Genomic DNA, 22,018 nt, shown 5'->3' on the forward strand with positions numbered 1-22,018 from the left:
AGGACCCCAAAAGTTATTGTGCAATTTGTCCTGAGTACGCTGATACCCCACATGTAGGGGTAAACCACTATTTGGGCGCATGGCAGAGCTCGGAAGGGAAGCAGCGCCATTTGACTTTTTTGGCTAGAATGGAATTTGGATGCCATGTCGCGTTTGTAAAGCCCCTGATGTGCCAAAACAGTGGAAACCCCCCAATTCCAACTCCAACCCTAACCCCAACACACCCCAACACACCCCAACTAACCCTAATCTCAGCTCTAACCCTAGCTCTAACCCTAGCCCTAACCCTAATGAGAAAATGGAAATAAATACATTTTTTTTTATTTTATTATTTTTCCCTAACTAAGGGGGTGATAAAGGGGGGTTTGATTTACTATTAATGGCGGGTTTTTATGTTTAGCACCTGTCACACGCTAAAAGACACTTTTTATTGTAAAAATACTTTTTGCATCACCACATTTTGAGAGCTATAATTTTTCCATAGTTTGACCCACCGAGTCATGTGAGGTCTTATTTTTTGCGGGACGAGTTGACGTTTCTATTAATACCATTTTCGGGCACGTGACTTTTTTGATCGCTTTTTATTCCGATTTTTGGGATGCAGAATGAACAAAAACCAGAATTTCATGAATTTCTTTTGGGGGGTGCGTTTACACTGTTCCGTGTGTGGTAAAATTCATGAGGTGGTTTTATTCTTCGGGTCAGTACGGTTACAGCGATACCTCATTTATGTCTTTTTTTATGTTTTGGCGCTTTTATGCAATGAAAACAATTTTATATAAAAAATAATTATTTTTGCATCTCTTTATTCTGCGAGCTGTAACTTTTTTATTTTTTTGCTTATGACGCTGTGTGGTGGCTCGTTTTTTGCGGGACAAGATGACCTAAGGACACCAGCCTGGGGAAGCTTTTAAATGTGATTTACAGCTCAAGAGGGTGAGATTGTTTTGTCTGAGGCTACACTCACATTACATTTTACCCTCATGTCAGTGGCTCCATAGGGGCTTGCTTCTGAAGCTCTGGAAAATAGGATTTGGGCTTTTGCGTTGATGGAGCCTTTAATGTAATGATGCAGACGCAGTCACTGTGTCCTCTGTCTGACATCATTTTCAGTCATATCCACCTATTTGAGGCAAACTTTAAAATGTGATCGACTGTCTTGACGCCCGCCTCAAATAGGCAGATATTGCCGAAAATTGTGACTCCGTCTGTATCGTTACCATCAGTGGTCCTATCAGCAAATAAGCCCCTACAAAGCCACTGATGCGAGAGTAAAACGTGATGTGAACCTAGCCTTGCACTAAAGCCTCTCATCATAACCAGCTGATGACTGTGAGTCCATTTCATTTGTTTCTTATTACAATGTAGTTTACACTGTGACCTATGCTGACCTTTGTCAAGGTCATTGTGAAAGGAGCTATGATGACCTATTATGCACGTTGTGATCTTATGTTAAATTGATTTATTATTATTATTTATTTATATAGCACCATTAATTGCATGGTGCTGTACATGAGAAGGGGTTACATTCAAAGTTATAGATATCGTTAACAGTAAACAAATTTACAATGACAGACTGGTACAGAGGGGAGAGGAGCCTGTCCTTGTGAACTTACATTCTACGGGATAATGGGAGAGAGACAGAAGGTCGGGAGTGCACCAGCTCTGGTGGTGATGAGGCGGCTGCTCGGGCGGTGGTGAGGCAGCAGAATGTTTATTGCAGGCTGTAAGCTTTCCTGAAGAGATGGGTTTTCAGGTTTCGTTTGAAGGATCCGAGAGTGGTGGATAATCGGACGTGTTGAGGCATGGAATTCCAGAGGATGGGGGATAGTCGGGAGAAATCTTGGAGGCGGTTGTGTGAGGAAGGAATGTGTGGAGGAGAGTAGGAGGTCTTGGGAGAATCGAAGATTACGTGAGAGAAGATATTGGGAGATTAGTTCAGAGATATAGCGAGGGGACAGGTTGTGGATGGCTTTGTAGGTCAGTGTTAGTAGTTTGAACTGGATTCATTGGTGAAGTGGGAGCCAGTGGAGGGATTTGCAGAGGGGAGAGACAGGGGAGGAGAGAGGTGGATTAGTCAGGCAGCAGAGTTGTGGACAGATTGGAGTGGTGCAAGGGAACTAGCAGGGAGGCCACAGAGGAGAATGTTGCAGTAGTCAAGGCGGGAGATGATGAGGGCATGTACAAGAGTTTTAGTACAGTCATGGCCAAAAGTTTTGAGAATGACACAAATATTATATTTTCAAATGATCTGCTGGCCTCTGGTTTTTATGTGTGTTTGTCACATGTTTTTATCACATACAGAAATATAATTGCAATCATATTATGAGTAGCAAAAGGTTATATTGACAGAATGAGTTAATGCAGCAAGTCAATATTTGCAGCGTTGACCCTTCTTCTTCAGGACCTCAGCAATTCTCCCTGGCATGCTCTCAATCAACTTCTGGATCAAATCCTGACTGATAGCAGTCCATTCTTGCAAAATCAATGCTTTTATATTGTCTGAATTTGAAGGTTTTTGTTTGTCCACCCGTCTCTTGATGATTGACCACAAGTTCTCAATGGGATTAAGATCTGGGGAGTTTCCAGGCCATGGTCCCAAAATCTCTATGTTTTGTTCCCTGAGCCATTTAGTTATCACCTTTGCTTTATGGCAAGGTGCTCCATCATGTTGAAAAAGGTATTGTTGATCGCCAAACTGCTCTTGGACGGTTGGGAGAAGTTGCTCTTGGAGGACATTCTGGTACCATTCTTTATTCATGGCTGTGTTTTTAGGCAAGACTGAGAGAGAGCCCATTCCCTTGGCTGAGAAGCAACCCCACACATGAATGGTTTCAGGATGCTTGACAGTTGGCATGAGAAAAGACTGGTGGTAGCGCTCACCTGGTCTTCTCCGAATAAGCCGTTTTCCAGATGTCCCAAACAATTGAAAAAGGGATTCATCAGAGAAAATGACTTTACCCCAGTCCTCAGCAGTCCACTCCCTGTACCTCTTGCAGAATATCAGTCTGTCCATGATGTTTTTTCTGGAGAGAAGTGGCTTCTTTGCTGCCCTCCTTGAGACCAGGCCTTGCTCCAAGAGTCTCCGCCTCACAGTGCGTGCAGATGCACTCACACCTGCCTGCTGCCATTCCTGAGCAAGCTCTGCACTGCTGGTAGCCCGATCCCGCAGCTGAAACACTTTTAAGAGACGGTCCTGGCGCTTGCTGGTCTTTCTTGGGCGCCCTGGAGCCTTTTTGGCAACAAGGGAACCTCTCTCCTTGAAGTTCTTGATGATGCGGTAGATTGTTGACTGAGGTGCAATCTTTCTAGCTGCGATACTCTTCCCTGTTAGGCCATTTTTGTGCAGTGCAATGATGACTGCACGTGTTTCTTTAGAGATAACCATGGTTAACAGAAGAGAAACAATGATGCCAAGCACCAGCCTCCTTTTAAAGTGTCCAGTGGTGTCATTCTTACTTAATCATGACAGATTGATCTCCAGCCCTGTCCTCATCAACACCCACACCTGTGTTAATGGAGCAATCACTGAAACGATGTTAGCTGGTCCTTTTAAGGCAGGGCTGCAATGATGTAGAAGTGTGTTTTGGGGGATAGAGTTAATTTTCTAGGCAAATATTGACTTTGCAAGTAATTGCTGTTAAGCTGATCACTCTTTATAACATTCTGGAGTATATGCAAATTGCCATTAGAAAAAATGAAGCAGTAGACTTTGTAAAAATTAATATTTGTGTCATTCTCAAAACTTTTGGCCATGACTGTAGATTGAGGGCTGAGGAAGGGATGGATTCTGAAAATATTTTTGAATTGGAGGTGACAGGAGGTGGCGATAGTTTGGATGTGTGGTTTGAAGGACAGGGCAGAGTCAGATTTCAGGTGCGGGAGAGAGCGTGATGCCGTTTACTATAATAGATAGAACGGGTAGGGAAGATACATGAGATGGAGGAAAGATGATGAGTTCAGTTTTGTCTACATTGAGTTTTCAGAACGAAAGGTGAAGGAGGAGGATATGGCTGATAGATACTCTGGGATTCTGAACAGCAGAGAGGTGACATCTGGGCCAGAAAGGTAGATCTGAGTGTCGTCCGCATACAAGTGGTACTGGAAGCCATGGGATTTTATGAGTTGTCCTAGGCCAAGGGTATAGATGGAAAAAAGTAGGGGCCCCAGGACAGAGCCTTGGGGGACTCCAACAGAGAGAGGGTGGGATGAGGAGGTAGTGTGGGAGTGGAAAACGCTAAATGTGTGGTCAGAAAGGTATGAGGCAATCCAGGACAGGGCAAGGTCTTTGATGCCAAGGGAAGAAAGAGTCTGTAGCAGTAGGCAGTGGTCGACTGTGTCGAAGGCAGAGAACAGGTCGAGAAGGAGGAGGATGGAGAACTGTCTTGTTAGCTTTGGCTGTAAGTCATTAGTAATTTTGGTCAGGGCACTTTCAGTGGAGTGGTGGGGGCGGAAGCCAGATTGGAGGATGTCAAGGAGGGAGTTAGATGAGAGGTGGGAGGAAAGTTGAGCATGGACATGCTGCTCAATGCATAGTAGTTGGGTCAAGGTTTGTTTTTTTGAGGATGGGTGTGATGGTGGCATGTTTGAAGGCAGAGGGGAAGGTGCCAGAAGATAGCGATAGGTTGAAGAGATGGGTTAGGGCTGGGATAAGCGTGTTAGTTAGGTTGGGGAGTAGGTAGGAAGGCATGAGGTCAAGTGCACAGGTGGTGAGGTGTGATTTGTAAAGGAGATGAGTAAGCTCTCTTTCAGTGATGTTGGATAGGGAGATTATTAGGGAAGGGCAGAGGTCTGGTATGTGGAGTGGTTGGGGTGGTGGAACAGTAAAGGTTTGCCTTGTTTGGTCGATCTTGTTTTTGAAGTAGGTGGCAAAGTCCTCGGCAGAGATGAGGGGAGTTGGAGGTGGCAGTGGTGGGCAGAGGAGAGAGTTAAATGTGCCGAACAGTTGTTTTGGGTTGTGGGATAATGAAGATACAAGGTTTGTGAAATAGGTCTGTTTAGCAGAGATGAGGGCTAATTTGAAGGCAAGTGTACCTTGCTTGAGAGCAATGAAGTCATGTGGCATGCATGTTTTCTTCTTTCTTCCAATGCCGCTCCGCGACGCTGGATGCTTGTCGAAGTTTTTTTGGTGAGGTTGTTGTGCCAGGGTTGCCTACTGATTCGTCTCACTTTGCCATGCATGAGAGGGGTGACTGAGTCTCTATGGCTGATGTGAGGGTGGCGTTGTAGAAAGCGGTGGCGGTGTCCGTATCGTGGATTGAAGATATGGAGGACAGAGGTAGAAGAGAGTCTGAGTCTGTGAGTGTCTAAGTGTGCGAGGTTTCTGCGATGATGTGCTAGTGACTGGACATGGGGGGCAGGTGAGAAGGACAAGGATGAGAAGGTGAGTACATGGTGGTCAGATAGGGGGGGAGAGGTTATTTATTAACACATTACAGATGTAGTCATTTTTAGTACAGGGGACATTTAATAGAAATTATATTTTTTTCATTCTTTTCCTAGTCTTGGTTTCAAAATACTGATGCAATAAGTGAATAAGGTTTTAGCGTTCCTGTCCTTTGTGTGAAAACTGGGTGAGTAAGTTTATCAGGTTTAAGCTAAAATCACACATTCGGGTTTCACTTTCCAAGTACACACTGGCCACTCCTGATCATAACTCAACAACCTCATAGAAGGGGAAACTATGCTACTTATGCAGCTGATACCGTATATGCACAGGCGCCTAGGCTAGTGTAAGAGCTCACACTTTTCGAGACACAAAGTCAGGACCTGCAGTATGGCATGCATGAGCTTAGCAATGCGCGATTGACTGCCCTGCTAATTATAGGAGAATTTTCCTACCTAAAGGTCTAAATGGTATACCTTTTCATCAGAGGTATATTCTATTGGAACATTGAGATACATCTCAATATATCAGTACATGTTGATATACTTTTATATTCAAGGTCAAATAAAGATTTCATTTTTTTTCCTACAAAATTTCTACAAAAAAATATTAAATATACATATACAAACACTTTTTTAAATAAATGTCACAAACCAATAAACGATAACATATTTGTATTCCTCTGATCATAATAACCTGTACAATACAGTGAACAGATTTGTAAATGGCGTAAAAAGAATGGTGTGAGTGTTTGTTTTGTTTTTTTTAAACTCATATAATAGTTTAACAAAATGTAACGCTTAAATAAGCGTTTAGCAAAATGGATTTAAACAAAGTACGTCTCATCTCGTAAAATAATAAACTTCTTGTCATTTGAACAAATGCATCACAAGTATGTCATCATTCATCATACTGTGCTTAACGTGAACATGCGTCCTTTGAAGGATGTAAAAAGTCTTTACACTTTAACAGACGGCAGGTGATATTATGCTGTGTAAAACTTTGCATTATATTTAAGCACATGTCTATTATTTCTGAATGCTGATAACTTTGCTGAATGTTTTTTTTTACAGTGAAATAACTATTGGGTTCTTACAGTACAGGCAATTATGATTGCACTGAACATGCTAATAAATAATTTCACACATAAAAGTTGTGTGCTGGAAACAGGATTTCTGCTAGACAAATTTTATTTCCACAGTTGTCTATGCAACTATCAAGAAACATTTTAGTAATCACGCTTCTAGTCTATTATTTACAATCGGGAAGCCAATGGTTAATGTATTTATAATCCATGCTATTACTGGTAGTATTCAGCAATATTTTATCAAACTTTCATTAAAGGGTATCTGTCATCAGAATTTCACCCCCAAACTATTTGTATGTGCATGGAGCTCTTTCAAAGACAAGTCCACAATATCTTTACATGGCCAGTCTGTCTCTCTTTTGTTGATAAATCAGTGTTGGAATGATAAGCAAATGAGACTGAAGTGCTTTCAGCATGTGGAAGCTCTTCCCAAGCTTTTGCCAATCCAGCTCTTTCCTCTGCCCAGCGATGCCTGACTGCACGCAAAGAAGCAGTCAGTTAAGCAGGAGGTGGCGGCGCTGGGCTGAGAATAGAGTCAGAGTGCCAGAGGCTTGGACAGAGCTCCCATGCACTGAAAGCATGTCAGCCTCATTTGCATATTGATTCAAACACTAATTTCTCAATAATAAGGAATGAACTGTAGCTAAAGGTATAGGTAGACTTGTCTTTGAAAGCTCTACATGCGTCTATAAATAATTTGGGTGAGGTGCAATTTGGCTGACAGATTCCCTTTAAAGAATTTCTAAAAGAACCCCAACAAGTTATGTAATCTATATAAAAATTTCTAACAGCATGGTTTGTTTGGTTTTTTTTCTCTAGGAGAGTAGCCTGGAATGTTTTCTCTAGATCTTGAATACAGTAAACCATATCTTAAAGGGAATCTGTCACCTATTTTTTCGCATATAAGATGCGGCCACCGCCATCAGGGGCTTATCTACAGCATTCTGTAATGTATTCTGTAATGCTGTAGATAAGCCCCTGATGTAATCTGAAAGATATGAAAAATGAGTTATATTATAGTCATCGGGGGGGTGTTCCGGTCCGGGTCCACTGGGTGTTGCGGTCCGGCACCTCCCATCTTCTAGCGGTGACGTCCTCTTCTTTGCTTCCCGTCGCGGCTCCGGCGCAGGCATACTGCTCTGCCCTGTTGAGGGCAGAGCAGAGTACTGCAGTGCGCAGGCGCCGGGAAAGGTCAGGGAGGTCCTGTGCCTGGAATACATTTCTTGCAGTGGAGCCTGGCAGCTGAACAGTGTGCCAGATTCATTAGGGGGTGCATTCCTCTTAAATCAATTTGGCGCATCTTCCTCCACTACACTATTCATCAATGTTCTTGCAAAATTTTAGGTTTTGTTAATATGGGCCATTGTGGTGTCACCTTTTAATGACTCAACATGGTCTGCGCAAACTTCAAAAGATGGGTGAATAAAAGTGTCACCATCCACATTACAGGCAAAATTTTAGGTATCTTATAACACAGTTCTGTCATTTTACAGTATGTAAATGGGTAGCTCTAATTACTCTTTTGATCAATTCCAAGCCTGAAGTGTACAACTGCTATTTGTTTCTACCACAACAGAAATATAAAATATGTGGCCACATTCACACTGTACAGTTATTACACGTACACATTTCGTCTGTGATTTTCCAAAATTGCAGATAAAACGCAGCAATTTTACCACATTTTTAGAGGCTTTAACATTTCTGTATGCACAAGTTATGGGTCATAAGAGTTGGTCATGATTGGGAAAATAGGAATTAGCTATTTGGGTACTTCTGTAAAGAAGTTATTACTATTGTATGTAAAGTCTCTCAGCATAGCTAGCCAAAATTCTTAGTTGTTTTTTAGGTTTTCGATAGGGTAAATTTCAGTGCTGTCACAACATATGGACTTGGGTTCAGATATTCCGTTGCTTGTATAATTGTTCAGAGGATCAGGTAGACTTACTTTATATGATATGCATGTGCCTTACATCAGATGTTTTAGGGGAAAGTGTTCCATCTCCTTTCTCTAGTATTTCAATTTACTCCATTAAGGTCCCCAATAATGAGCCATTCGAGTTATGTAGAGGCTCAAACATTAATAATAATAAATAATAATCTTTATTTTTATATAGCGCTAACAAATTCCGCAGCGCTTTACAGTTTGCACACATTATCATCACTGTCCCGATGGGGCTCACAATCTAAATTCCCTATCAGTATGTCTTTAGAATGTGGGAGGAAACCGGAGTACCCGGAGGAAACCCACGCAAACACGGGGAGAACATACAAACTCCTTGCAGATGTTGTCCTTGGTGGGATTCGAACCCAGGACCCCACTGAGCCACCGTGCCGCCCTAGATAATTATCAGGCACAGATTTATAGAATCTAAGAAAATTCCCCAAGAAGTAAAGAAAAGCTGAAACCTTTTAATAGGGTTATCTGTGTGGAAGAAGCTAAAAGTTTGAGGGTCAATGGTCGTTTTTTTGCTCTGGCATCTCTAGGGCTTCCATCTCTATATATAAAAGTGAATGTATGTATGTATGTGTGTGTGCATCACCAACCAATCACAAAGCATCTTTCATTTTACCAGAGCTGTTCAAAAGAAGCTGAGCTGTGATTGGTTGCTATGAGCAACAGTTTACCTTGCAACCAATCACTAAGCATCTCTCATTTCACCAGAGCTGATTAAAAGTAGCTGAGCTGTGATTGGTTGCTGTGAGCAAGTTTTCCCACTTGACAACACCTCAGCAGACACTGACATGGTGGGAGAAATCTAGCATCCCTGGGAACATAAGCTCCCAGCCATTGTCGGCCCCCCTGAAAGGAGCATAGAGCACATGACAGAAATGAATCCCCCCTCCCTGCCCATATCCCCATCACACATCCTCCATCCCGTAGGCACATCTTCCTTCTTATAGGGATCATTGGTATGGTAGTCAGAGCAAATCCATCCAGGGCTTTGGTTTTTACCCCAGGCCTCTCTTAAAGGGATCCCTAGTAAGGAAGTTAGGACAGTTCCACTCAGCTCTGTGGTTCTGACCCCAGGGTCTCTTAAAGGGATCATTGGTATGGAAGTTAGGGCAAATCCACTCTACGCTTTGGTACTGACCCCAGGCCTTTCTTAAAGGGATCTCCAATATGGAAGTCAGGGCAAATCCATCCAGCGCTTTGGTTCTGACCCCAGGCTCTCTTAAAGGGATCATTGGTATGCAAGTCACGGCAAATCCACTCAGCGCTCTGGTTCTGATCCCAGTCTCTCTTAAAGGGATCCCCAGTATGGAAGTGAGGTCAAATCCACTCTGCACTTTGGTACTGACCCCAGGCCTCTCTTAATGGGATTTCCGGTATGGAAGTTATGGTAAATCCCTCAGCGCTCTGATTCTCACCCCAGGCTTCTATTAAAGGGATCGTTGGTATGGAATCAGGAAAAATCCACTCAGCGCTCTGGTTCTGACCCCAGGCCTCTCTTAAAGGGATCCCAGCATGGAAGTTAGGACCGTTCCACTCAACGCTCTGGTTCTGACCCCAGGCTGATGGGATCATGTGGGATATATGGGGTAGTAGTCCGGTGGCTCTGGCTGATGGGATGATGTGGGATATTAGGGGTAGTAGTCCGGTGGCTCTGTCTGACGGAATGATGTGGGATATTAGTGGTAGTAGTCCGGTAGCTCTGGCTGACGGCATGATGTGGGATATTAGGGGGAATAGTCTGGTGGCTCTGGCTGATCGGATGATGTGGGATAATAGTGGTAGTTGTCTGGTGGCCCTGGCTGATGGGATGATGTGGGATATTAGGGGTAGTAGTCTGGTGGCTTTGACGGGATGATGTGGGATATTAGGGGTAGTAGTCTGGTGGCTCTGGCTGAGGGGATGATGTGGGATATTAGTGGTAGTAGTCTGGTAGCTCTGGCTGATGGGACGATGTGGGATATTAGTGGTAGCAGTCCGGTGGCTCTGACTGACGGGACAATGTGAGATATTAGGGGTAGTAGTTCAGTGGCTCTGGCTGATGGGACGATGTGAGATATTAGGGGTAGCAGTCCGGTGGCTCTGACTGATGGGATGATGTGGGATATTAGGGGTAGTAGTCCGGTAGCTCTTGCTGACGGGATGATGTGGGATATTATAGTGAATGTGGCTATGTGGAGTGGGCGAGGCTCTACACTCAGCTTTATATATATATAGATATAATCATTACAATTTGTTATAACTAACCGTAGTTAGTTACTATGCCCGGGCAGCGCCGGGCTCTTCAGCTAGTGTTCCATAATTTTGAAACTCACATTAACCTGTCAGATTAGAAAAAAAACTGTCCATGACTTGAAAGTTTACATGACCCTTGCAATAATCATATTCATTCTTTGTAGAATGGCAGCAAGATGGCTATGTTTTCTGTTTCAAACTAGATTTGGTAACACATTAAAGCTATGCATTTTCTCTTTTCTTAGAATGGGTATCCTGTGTTCATTCCAAGTCTCTGGTATTGTGCTACCTCCACGATGTGAAAAATGTGTTGCAACTGCATGACCTTCAATCGGGCAGCCACATTAAAACGTTCCCCTTGGATGTTGGCAGTGTTGTTGGGTATAGCGGCCAGAAGAAAGACTCTGAGATCTTCTACCAGTTCACTTCATTTTTAGCACCTGGTGAGTAGTTGCTCTTTTATTTGTTGTGAAACTTCTTTTACTGCTTTACTATTCATAAGATCCTAGAAATTAGTGAAAGTCTAGCATCCATAAAAAGTAAGCCTGCAAGGCTTTGTGTGAGCCACAGAGATATTTAATAGAGGCTGCATTTTTCTCCTATTTTGTGGATTTTAGCTTTACATTGTGCATCTGTTTGATGTTTGGATCTGCTGGATCTATGCCTCTGTCTTCATATATAAGATCCTTGTTTTGTCAATTCTCAAGGAAGCCAAATTCAGAACACAGAGCCTGTGTGTGGGTTTGCTTGGTTGTCTGCATGTTTATTACCCTAGTGCTCTTTAGAGAGCTGTAAACTAATACAACATTAGTAACAAGGGAGCGGACAGGAAGCTGGGGAGACACAGGAAAATAATGTTCTGGTGGTAATAAACCTAAAACAGATTTCTTGTGATCACTGCTACTAGCATGGCCTACCAAATAAAAAATATATATATCTGGTTCACCTGACTGTAATAGAAAAGGATTTTTTTCTGGTTATTTATGCCAATCAGTCATAATATTAATACCACCAACAGGTGAAGTGAATAACACTTATCTTTCTACTGTGACACCTGTCAAAAGGTGGGATATAAAGACAGAAAGCTCTTAAAGGGAATCTGTCAGAACGATCTTAGCACCGCCCAAATTGTTTTTATGCTCATGTTGCCCTCTGGAGGATAATGCCATCCATACCTTACTGATGCAATCTGTTGTTTCCTCACTGAAGAATTTCCACCTTAATCCATATGCAATTGAGACTTAAGTGCTTTGGGTGTGTTAGAGCACTTCAAAGACTGAACTTCTTGTGTGTCCTCCATCTGCAAATCTACCCAAATTTTTGTATCACCTCTATTTCCTCATAGACTGTAAGTGTGCGAACAGGGCTCTCACTCCTCTTGGCATGTGTTGAATTTATGTCTTACTTTGTAATGTCTATTGTCTGTACATGCCCCCTATGAATTAAGTGCTATGGAACATGTTGGCACTATAGAAATAAAAATTATTATTATAAAAAGCCTTTGCCTCCCTGGCACCCAACCCCACCTTCCTTTGCTTGGCTGATCGCTCACTGATTTGATGTCACAGCATGTGAGCTTATCAGTCAACCGGGGATCAATGGAATCAGAGAGGAGTATAGCGTTGAGAAGGCATTTACATGTGAGGGGGCAACAGATTGCATAAGTACGGTAAAGGTATGGATTACATGGACTTTCAGAGAGTAATATGACCATATATGTACCTGGGTTGGGGGGATTTTTCTGACCTCTTAAAGATGATTTGTTAGGAGCAGGAAAAATGGCAAGCCCAAGGTTCTGAACACCTTAGGCATGAACTTAGTTATTATAACTTACATGACAGCACTTGTGGTGACAGAACAATGGTCCATCCTGTGAACCAGCATGGGTGTAAAGGCCTCTAAGGCCCATTGGTGGTCCATTGAAGACCTATCGTTTACTTAAAATACTTTATGAAGCCAGGCAGTATGGTGGCTCTGTGGTTTGTACTGTAATCTTACCGTACAGTGGTCCTTGGTATAAATCCCACCAATGACAACAAACAACTACAAGGAGATTGTATGTTCTCCCCGTGTTTTTGTTGGATTGCTCCCACACGTCAAAGATATTCTGATAGGGAATTTAGATTGTGAGCCCCATTGTGGACAGTGATGATTATATCTGTATAGTTTTGTGGAAATTAATGGTGCTCTATAGGTGAGTAAAATAAATAAAGCCATCTAGCAATTTATTTTTCCATTTTTGCACTTGCACCTTGATTGTCTATTACACTTTGCAGTTCTTTTACTCACAGTGTACTTACTTGAGTGTAGTTCAACCTTTTCTTTGCTTCTCTTCAGCCTCCATCTGGATTCCTAGATTTAGTCCTGCATGTTTTTCTTTATGCTCTGCAATGAAGCCAATGATGTATCAGCGCAGCATCAAATGAGCAGCTAGAACCAGTAACTTCTCTGTTTGCTGTGGTAACTCTGTGATTATCATCCCCTTATCCCTCTGTTTTCCTAGATAAGCTGACATATTTAGAATTATGCAATCTGGAGGCTGATCAGTCATTTTTTATGCTATAATTGTGTGACACAAGCTTTGCAGTTATCATCAGTAACTGTGAGGGTATGTGCACACGGTCAGGATTGACTCAGAACTTGCTCAGGATTTGACGCAGGTGAAATCTGCACCAAATCTGCACCTGAGGTCACTGGCAGGTCACCTGACTTTTTGATGCGTTTTTTACATGCATTTTTTATGTGTTTTTTCTGCATGCGTTTTTGATGCGCTTTTTTCATTACATGCAGGGTTTTTTTTGTCACTTGAAATAAAGCTAATTGAAAGTTGGCTTCTGGGAAGGAAAAAAAAGTGATCTCCTCTTTGCAGATATATTGGGGTATATTCCCACTGTCAGTAAACGCTGCGGGTTGGATGCTGCGTACATCCTCAGTGTCCAACCTGCAGCGTCCAGCTGTTACAGCATAGTGGATGGGATTTCAAGAAATCCCATGCCCACTATGTGTGCACCGATGCCCGCAGCTCACCGGCAGTGATGGACATGCGGCGTGTCTTTCCAGATCGCAGCATGTCAATTTATGTAGTGGAGACACTGTCTCCGCTGCGTAAATTACCCATAGACTTTCATTATATGCGGTAAGACCGCATTATCTTCCTAGTCACAGGTGTATTAAGTGCGGGAACGCAGCTTACTGCACATGTGTACTAATTTAAATAATGGTGAATCTTGTGATGAGGAAAGCACTGAGAGAGGTCCCCTCCTTTTTAATAAATATTTGTTAACCAGCCAGAGTAAAGCAGACTACTGGGACTGGTATTTCAGGCTGGTAAGGATCCAATATCCATGGACCTTACCAGCCTGATAATACCAGGCCGCAGCAGTCTCCTTACCTTGGATGGTTAGCAAAAATAGTGAAATCCCCTCCAAAAAAGAAAATAGCGTGGGATCCCCCTCTTTTTGTTAACCAGCCAAGGAAAAAGTAGACAGCTGCGGCCTGGTATTCTCAGGCTGGCGAGGCCCATGGATTTTGGCCCTCACCAGCCTAAAAATAGCAGCCCGCAACCACCCCACAATTGGCACATCCAAAGATGCGCCAATTGTGGCACTTTACCTGGTTATTCCCACTTGCCCTGTTACGGTGGCAAGTGGGGTTCATATTTGTGGGGTTGATGTCACCTCTGTATTGTCAGGTGATATCAAGCACACGGCTTAGTAATGGCGAAGCGTCTATAAGACATCTATCCATTACTAATCCTATAGTTACTTGGTAAATAAAGACACAGCCAGAATAAAGTCCTTTAGTTGAAATAATTACAAAGACTCCTTTAATAGAGCTTAATTAAACCATACTTACTGTATCGCCTATTCCACCGAAGCCCTCCTCTCCTGGAAGAGAAATAAAATAAAAAAGCAACAGTTTCCATATCTGTTCGCTGAGAAGATATACATACTGTCCCATGACAAGTCCAGCTCCGCTACATCTGGATGTCATGCTGAACGGTCGTATTATGTCACCATTCAGCCTGACATCCAAAACACAGCGGAGCTTGAAGATAATGACTGGAGGAGATAACGTGGTCCCCAGCGGTCATGTGCGCTGCAGTTCTCGTGATCAGCTGATTATGAGAACTTGGCTAGTAACCTGAGAAAACCCCCGTCCCCGGCGGTCACGTGCACGGCAGTTCTCGCAATCATCTCAGCTCATCACGAAAACTGCAGTGTACGCGAACTACCAGCTGAAACGGGGTACAACATTATTTAAGTTAGTACACGTGTAGAAAGCGGCGTTCCCGCACTTAATGCGCATGTGACTAGAAAGATAGTGCGTTTTTACTGCATCTAATGATAGTGAATGGGTAACTTAGGCAGCCGAGATGGTGCGTATCTGCTACATAAATAGACTTGCTGCAGTCTGGAAAGACGCGCCGCATGTCCGTCTCCACAGGGAAGCCGGAGGCGTCCGTGCACGCGTAGTGGGCATGGGATTTCTTGAAAATCCCATCCACTATGCTGTAACATCTGGCCGCTGCAGGTTTGACGCTGCGGAGGTACGGAGCGTCCAACCTGCTGCGTTCACTGACCATGGGAACATACCCCCATGTTGAGAACTTCAGTGGTACAGGCCAAGCAGTTTCTTAACCCATGCAAAACGGTTACCGAGAAGATATTCCTCTTTAGATAACATAAAGCCTTGTAACGGAAGGGAACAACTAAATTGGGTGAGTATATTGGGGGGACTAACTTTAGGATGAATTAAAAAAAAATTGACTGGAGTGCCGATATGCTGCTAGCATATTGGTGCTAGATACCATAGAATACTTGCAGCAGGCTTGTGGTTTTGTATAGCCCATATCCTAGATATCAGAGCATTTCTGTTGTGATAAGAGAATGTAAACCATATTAGGTGGATTGTTTTAAGGTTATGGCTGATTGGTGCATTTTTACGGATTCAATAGAAGACTTCCCTTTGTGACCTGTGGAAAAGGCGTAGCATATGAACAAAACAAAAATTAGACTGTGTTCATAGGCAAATGGCGTAAGGGTTGAAATGAAGAGGTTTTCTACCATTTGGACAACCCCTGCTTAATCAATTCGGGGCCCAATAGAAAAAAAAATGTATGCCCTCTTCTCGCAGTGAAGTTAGCGCTGCTATTCCTAGCGGTAATGTGACGACGTGTCACGTGATTCATCAGCTACAGCTCATTAATATTTTGTCAAAGCAGACTTCCACTATGATAAAATAGTAAAGGCTGTAGTCAGACAGCGGCTGCTTGTTGTCTACAGTGGTCGTGTCACACAACAATATTACGTCATCTGCTGTGAAAAAGAAAGTATAGATTGTTTTTATCCTCTTTGGAGTCCTGAATTGATTAAGCAGATGTTTTCCAGTAGTGAACAACCCCTTTAAAAAGTGTAATGTCTTCTATCGCTATTCCTACAGCAGCAACAGCATTTAAGGCACTTTGTTTAAAGGGAATCTATCAGTAAGATCAGCCCTACATCTATATTGGTATGCAGGTCACCGAAAGTTTAATAAACTTATTTCTTAATAATTGTAATCCGATGTCTTATTCCAGGGAAATCCACCTATTTGTTAATATGTAAATGATTTGTTCAGGATTATGGGCCAGATATGGATCTGCATGAGAATCTGCCTCCAAAGCTTATTTTAAATGAAAAGGCAACATTACGTGCGTCGGGCCACGCGCATCCGAAGATACTCTGAAAGTGTGCACAAAGGTTTTTGTCTGGAGGCTTTGGGTTATATATACTGTATATACTAGCTGAAGAGCCCGGCGCTGCCCGGGCATAGTACCTAACTGTGGGTCCTGCTCTCTTTCTTAACAGCCCCGCTTTCCACCCGCCATCACGCTCTGTCCTTCCGCTGCCCCGCTCCCCACCTGCCAGCACGCTGTCTCCTTCCACAGCCCCTCTCTCCACCCGCCATCACGCTCTCTCCTTCCACAGCCCCGCTCTCCACCCGCCGTTCCGTTCTATCCCTCCGCAGCCCTCCACAGCCCCGCTCTCTTCCTTCACAGCCTCGCTCTCCCGCTGTCTCCCTCCACAGCCCCGCTGTCTTCCTCCACAGCCCTTCTCTCTTCCTCCACAGCCCTGCTCTCCCACTCTCTTCCTTCACAGTCCCGCTCTCTCCCTTCACAGCCCCGCTCTCTCCCTCCACAGCCCCGCACTCTCCCTCCACAGCCCCGCAGTCTCCCTCCACAGCCCCGCACTCTCCCTCCACAGCCCCGCACTCTCCCTCCACAGCCCCGCTCTCTCCCTCCACAGCCCCGCTCTCTCCCTCCACAGCCCCGCTCTCTCCCTCCACAGCCCCGCTCTCTCCCTCCACAGCCCCGCTCTCTCCCTCCACAGCCCCGCTCTCTCCCTCCACAGCCCCGCTCTCTCCCTCCACAGCCCCGCTCTCTCCCTCCACAGCCCCGCTCTCTCCCTCCACAGTCCCGCTCTCTCCCTCCACAGTCCCGCTCTCTCCCTCCACAGTCCCGCTCTCTCCCTCCACAGTCCCGCTCTCTCCCTCCACAGCCCCGCTGTCTTCCTCCACAGCCCTGCTCTCCCGCGCTCTCCCTCCACAGCCCCGCTGTCTACCTCCACACAGTCAACCCCGCTCTCCATGCACCACGTTCGGTGACGCCGGGACCAGGAGAGCTGCTCAGATTGTTCGGCCGGAGTGGGCGGAGCTGCAGTGCGTGTGATTGGGCAGCCTGCAGGGGGCGTGGCCTAGCGCTGTAGTAGGCCGCAGTAGAAGCCGGGGACTAAAGGCCGGGAAGCTGCAGGGGAGATGAGGGATAGCGCGGTTGGCGACGGGAAGCGCCAACTGAGCCGGGACAGGACTGGGAGGCCCCTGTCCTGAAGACTGTCTTCCTCCACAGCCCCGCTCTCCATGCACTGTCCTGCTATAGCTGTATCCATCCTCAGCCCAGCTCTCCATCCACGACCCACTCTGATGCTTCGTGATTGGTTGGTGTCCCACTCTGCTGCTTCGTGATTGGTTGGTGATACACACATACATACATGCATTCTTTTTTATTTATATACATATATATATATATATATATATATATATATATATATATATATAATCACCCTATTATTACCTGATTTCTTGGCTATTGCTCTGGCTTGCCCCCTCTGGATTTAGAAGCACATACACTTTATATTATACCTCATATTTTGCACACGTCACCTTTTCTGATTACATCTTCCTTTGTTTACCTTTTGAGCAGCATATATAAATGGCACTTTATCAATTGCATTTTTAATATATTTTAATATGCATTTTGATCTTTTCTTTGCCACTCTAGTAATTTGCAGCTATTTTTGTCCCTTGAGTTGTGCCCCCAAAAGTTCCCCACCTTATTATTTTGTATACTCTCAATAAAAATTTTGCTCCGATACATTAAATTATCGGATATATTTAGTTTTTTTCTTTGTTTACAATGTAAGACACTTAGATCAGGCCCTATTTTGTGTGCGCTTCTGTCCCTCACCAGAGTTTCTCACATAGATCAGGAGAGCAGAATATCAGGCATTACATGTCTCACGTTGGTAATGCCATCTTTCATTTAAAATAAGCTCTGGAGGCAGATTCTAGTACAGATCAGCATCCGGCCCATAGATCTTAACAGCTCATTTTCATATTAAGAGAAGCATAGATTTCACTGAAATAAAACATCGAATCACAGATATCAAGGTATCATTTTATTCAACTCTCTATGATCTACATGCCCTTATAGACAGAGTAGAAGGCTGAATCCTAGTGATTGATTCCCTTTAACACCACCTTGCATGAAACATCTGAATAAGGCTGCAGTGTTGGGTCGGAGTCACACTACTGTATAACACAGCAGAGTGCTATGCGATAAAACGTCTCATAACAATCAATCTGCCGAGTGTTATTCTATGGGGCAGCTCAGATCTGTGATTAATTTCTCATGCCGGATCGGCAGCATGCTTGGCTCACTAGCCCTTATACTAGTCTATGGGTGCAGGTGAAACATCGCACTGCACTCGGATATCACCCGAGAGCAGTGCAATTCCCGCCAACATCGGCAGCAGAGGTGATGGAGAAATTAATTTCTCCTTCTCCTCCACAGCCGTGCTCCGATCCTGTCACGCGAGAGGATTGGAGTGCGGTAGCATGACACTTGGCTCCCGCTCGCAGCAGAGCAGGAGCCAGGAATCATTAGCATATCACATCCCATGCTCTCGTATCGGATGCCATACGCTAGTATGACTCCAGCCTTAGCATCTAGCTCAGATTTTCAGAGTATATCTAAAAGTTTGGCCATACCGTAACTAGTCAGACTGTGTAGTGTCACAACGCTTTGCAAATGGAATAGTAGTGACCTATTGTCAACTGTTTCATAGATTTCTCCATCACAAAGCAGAGTTCTTTGAAAAGATGCTCTGTACTAGTTTTTAATACTTACTTTAGGCTATGTAGTATTACAGTCCATTGCAATTTAAAGGATTTTTTATTTTGTTGTTGCTACTCAAAAGGAAATAAAATAGCAGTACTCATCTATATTTTCTGTATTAGAGCTGGCGTCGTGCACTATAATGGCTTCATATAGCTTTCATTTTATTTCTATCCATTAGTTTTGACTCTAGGTAAAAAAAAAAAAATAGATGCTGCTTCAAAGACGAAGACATTAGAAGAGTTCAGAGAGAATATGCTTCCTTCAGGGCTGAAATCACACTTGCACTTTTTTGTACAGTTTGTTTGAACTAAATCCAGAAGTGAATTTAAGGGGAACGGAAATATGAAGGCATGACTTCTGATTCCACTCCTGGCTTTGTCTAAAAAACGGCATTGTTTGTCCAAAAACGTTGTGTGTCAATCCACCCTTTGGGTTTGTTCAGATAGGACACATTTTCAATATCGTGCCACCTTTTTTTTTGTTTTTTTTAGAGCTATTCAGGTTTGCCTAATTTCTTGTGATATGAAGCTTTGAGGAGATTATAGAGAGAAGAGATCATTGTTATGAATGGCCATCCAATGTAAATGCACAAACCTGTTCATTAAATCTGGCACTTCCTTCATATCCAAACCAATGATGCTTCAAAATGTACTGACAACTCTGCCGGAGCAGCTTGCACCTGTTCACATTTGCTTCATTTTGTTGGGATAGACTTGTTTTTTTCTTTGTAGCATATAGTGACTGCCTCCATAGTTGGGTGAACACAGCATAAGGGATCTTTCAGACAATCGGACCTACAGGGATTGGACAAAATAATGGAAACACCTAACGTTTTGGCATTATAATCTTCGAACATGTTATTAGCATGCAAACCGTGACATATGGTATGTTTTGTAGTTGATTATTTGTGTTATGTGATATGTATATGTAAATTAACTGTTTGATTTGCAGAATTATAAGAACATTGATGAGAACCTGATACCAATGGCAGACCTCTCGGATTTTCAAAGAGGCCAAATTGTTGGTGCTCGTATGGCAGGCGCTAGTGTAACAGAAAGTGCCCGAATGCTTGGCGTGTCAAGAGGTACTGTCTCCAAAGTAATGACTGCGTTTGAAAGAGAAGGAAAAACGTCTGCAGCAAAGCACAGGTCCGGCCGAAAGTCGAAGTTGGCTGAGAGAGACCGTCGGACTCTAAAGCGAATTGTGAGAGAGGATCGCAAGACCACGGCTCCGAAAATCACTACTGAGCTCAATGAACACCTACAGAACTCAGTTTCCACGAAAACTGTTCGTCGGGAGCTGCACAAATCTGGATTCCACGGTAGAGCTGCAATTCGAAAACCGGTGCTCTCAATGACAAATGGACAAATGTTTCCAAGCGTTTAGAGTGGTGTAGAAACCTCCAGAATTGGTCCCTCGAGCAGTGGAAACATGATATTCTCAGACGAATCATCGTTTACCCTATTTCCGACCTCCGGCCGAGTGTACGTTTGGAGACAGCCGAAAGAAGCTTTCCATCCAGACTGCTTTCTCCCAACTGTAAAACATGGTGGAGGTTCTGTGATGATCTGGGGTGCTATTTCGTGGTGATCCACCGGGCCAATGATATCCCTTCATGGAAGAATTAACAGCCGAGATTATTTAAGCATTTTGGGCGACCAAGTGCATCCTATGGTTCAAGCACTGTTCCCGGAGGGGAATGCCATCTTTCAGGATGATAATGCACCAATTCATACAGCTAGAATCGTTAAAGCATGGCACGAGGAACATTCTAATGAAGTTGAGCATCTCATCTGGCCCCCAGACCTCAACATTATTGAGCATTTATGGTCGATTTTAGCAATTCAAGTTAGACGTCGATTTCCACCGCCATTGTCGGTCAAATAACTGGAGGGAGTTTTAACTGAAGAATGGGCTACAATTCCTTTGGAAACAATTCACACCTTGTATGAATCCATACCTCGGAGAATTGAGGCTGTAATCGCCGCAAAAGGTGGACCTACACCATATTAAATTAACTTTTGTTGATGTTTCCAGGTGTTTCCATTATTTTGTCCAACCACTGTAAGTCTGGCTCTCTCTCTGGCCTGTCGCATCTGCAAATTGTGGACATGACTAGCATTGTGTGCAATATCGTATGCTCATCGGCATGTATTGGAAAAGTGCAGGAGCTGCCTGCCATTTACATGTACTAGTCTGATTCGCAAACCATATCAAAGTAGAGCATGCTGCATTTTTTTTCATACAGACCTTGCACTAACAAATTAGCTACACTGGGTGCATGTGCCCTCCATGTACGGTCCATAAGGCACACTGACCATGCCCGTCTGTTTAATACGCTCATCTGAACGAACCCTAAGGATATTTTTAATTTCCATTGGATCCTACCCTTTAAATGTAACTTTTGAAACTTGGAGAGGTATGTCCGATTATGGAAAGTTAGTTTTCCATTAAAGCAATATCCGCCTTGTCGTGGCTGGAGGGACACACACAAATTGGCCAGTGTTCAATGTTTGTATATTTCTATGTGTCTTCCACCATCTGAGATGGCCACTGCATTGGCATGGGAGAGCCCTATAATATGCTGCATAAGATGTATAGTCAATTTTCAATGCCAAGGTGAGGGGATCTCTATTGAGGGATTGATTACCACTTAGACAACCCCTTGTCAATCGTCATAGTTCCTCCACGCCTATTATCCCCAGACTCGTGTAACCCTGTTATGTCATGTGAGCCCTGCAGCCAAACAGCCGCCTCTTCTCTCGGACAAAATGGACATCTGGAGTAAGACAGAGAGCAGAAGAACCTTCTTGCTTCTTCAGGGCGTCTGTTTCGTCTGAAGTGAGAGGGGAAGCGATTTCTGTTTGGCTGTAGGACTCATGATACATAACAATGTTACGCGAGCCCTGGGACAGCAGGCGC

At 43.8% G+C, this 22,018-nt stretch overlaps 1 protein-coding gene across 2 annotated transcripts in view; it reads left to right on the forward strand.

Moving 5' to 3' along the window:
- Window positions 1-22,018, forward strand: part of PREP (prolyl endopeptidase) — a 191,485-nt gene that overhangs the window by 109,473 nt on the left and 59,994 nt on the right. For both annotated transcript variants that reach the window (XM_073576097.1, XM_073576096.1), the window contains exon 9: window positions 10,905-11,102. In XM_073576097.1, coding sequence (XP_073432198.1) covers window positions 10,905-11,102 — 198 coding nt within the window. The remainder of the gene's footprint in view (window positions 1-10,904; window positions 11,103-22,018) is intronic.

Source organism: Dendrobates tinctorius, unplaced genomic scaffold (genome assembly GCF_039654945.1).
Source record: "Dendrobates tinctorius isolate UK_male_01 unplaced genomic scaffold, ASM3965494v1 ptg000046l, whole genome shotgun sequence".
Lineage (NCBI taxonomy): Eukaryota > Metazoa > Chordata > Amphibia > Anura > Dendrobatidae > Dendrobates > Dendrobates tinctorius.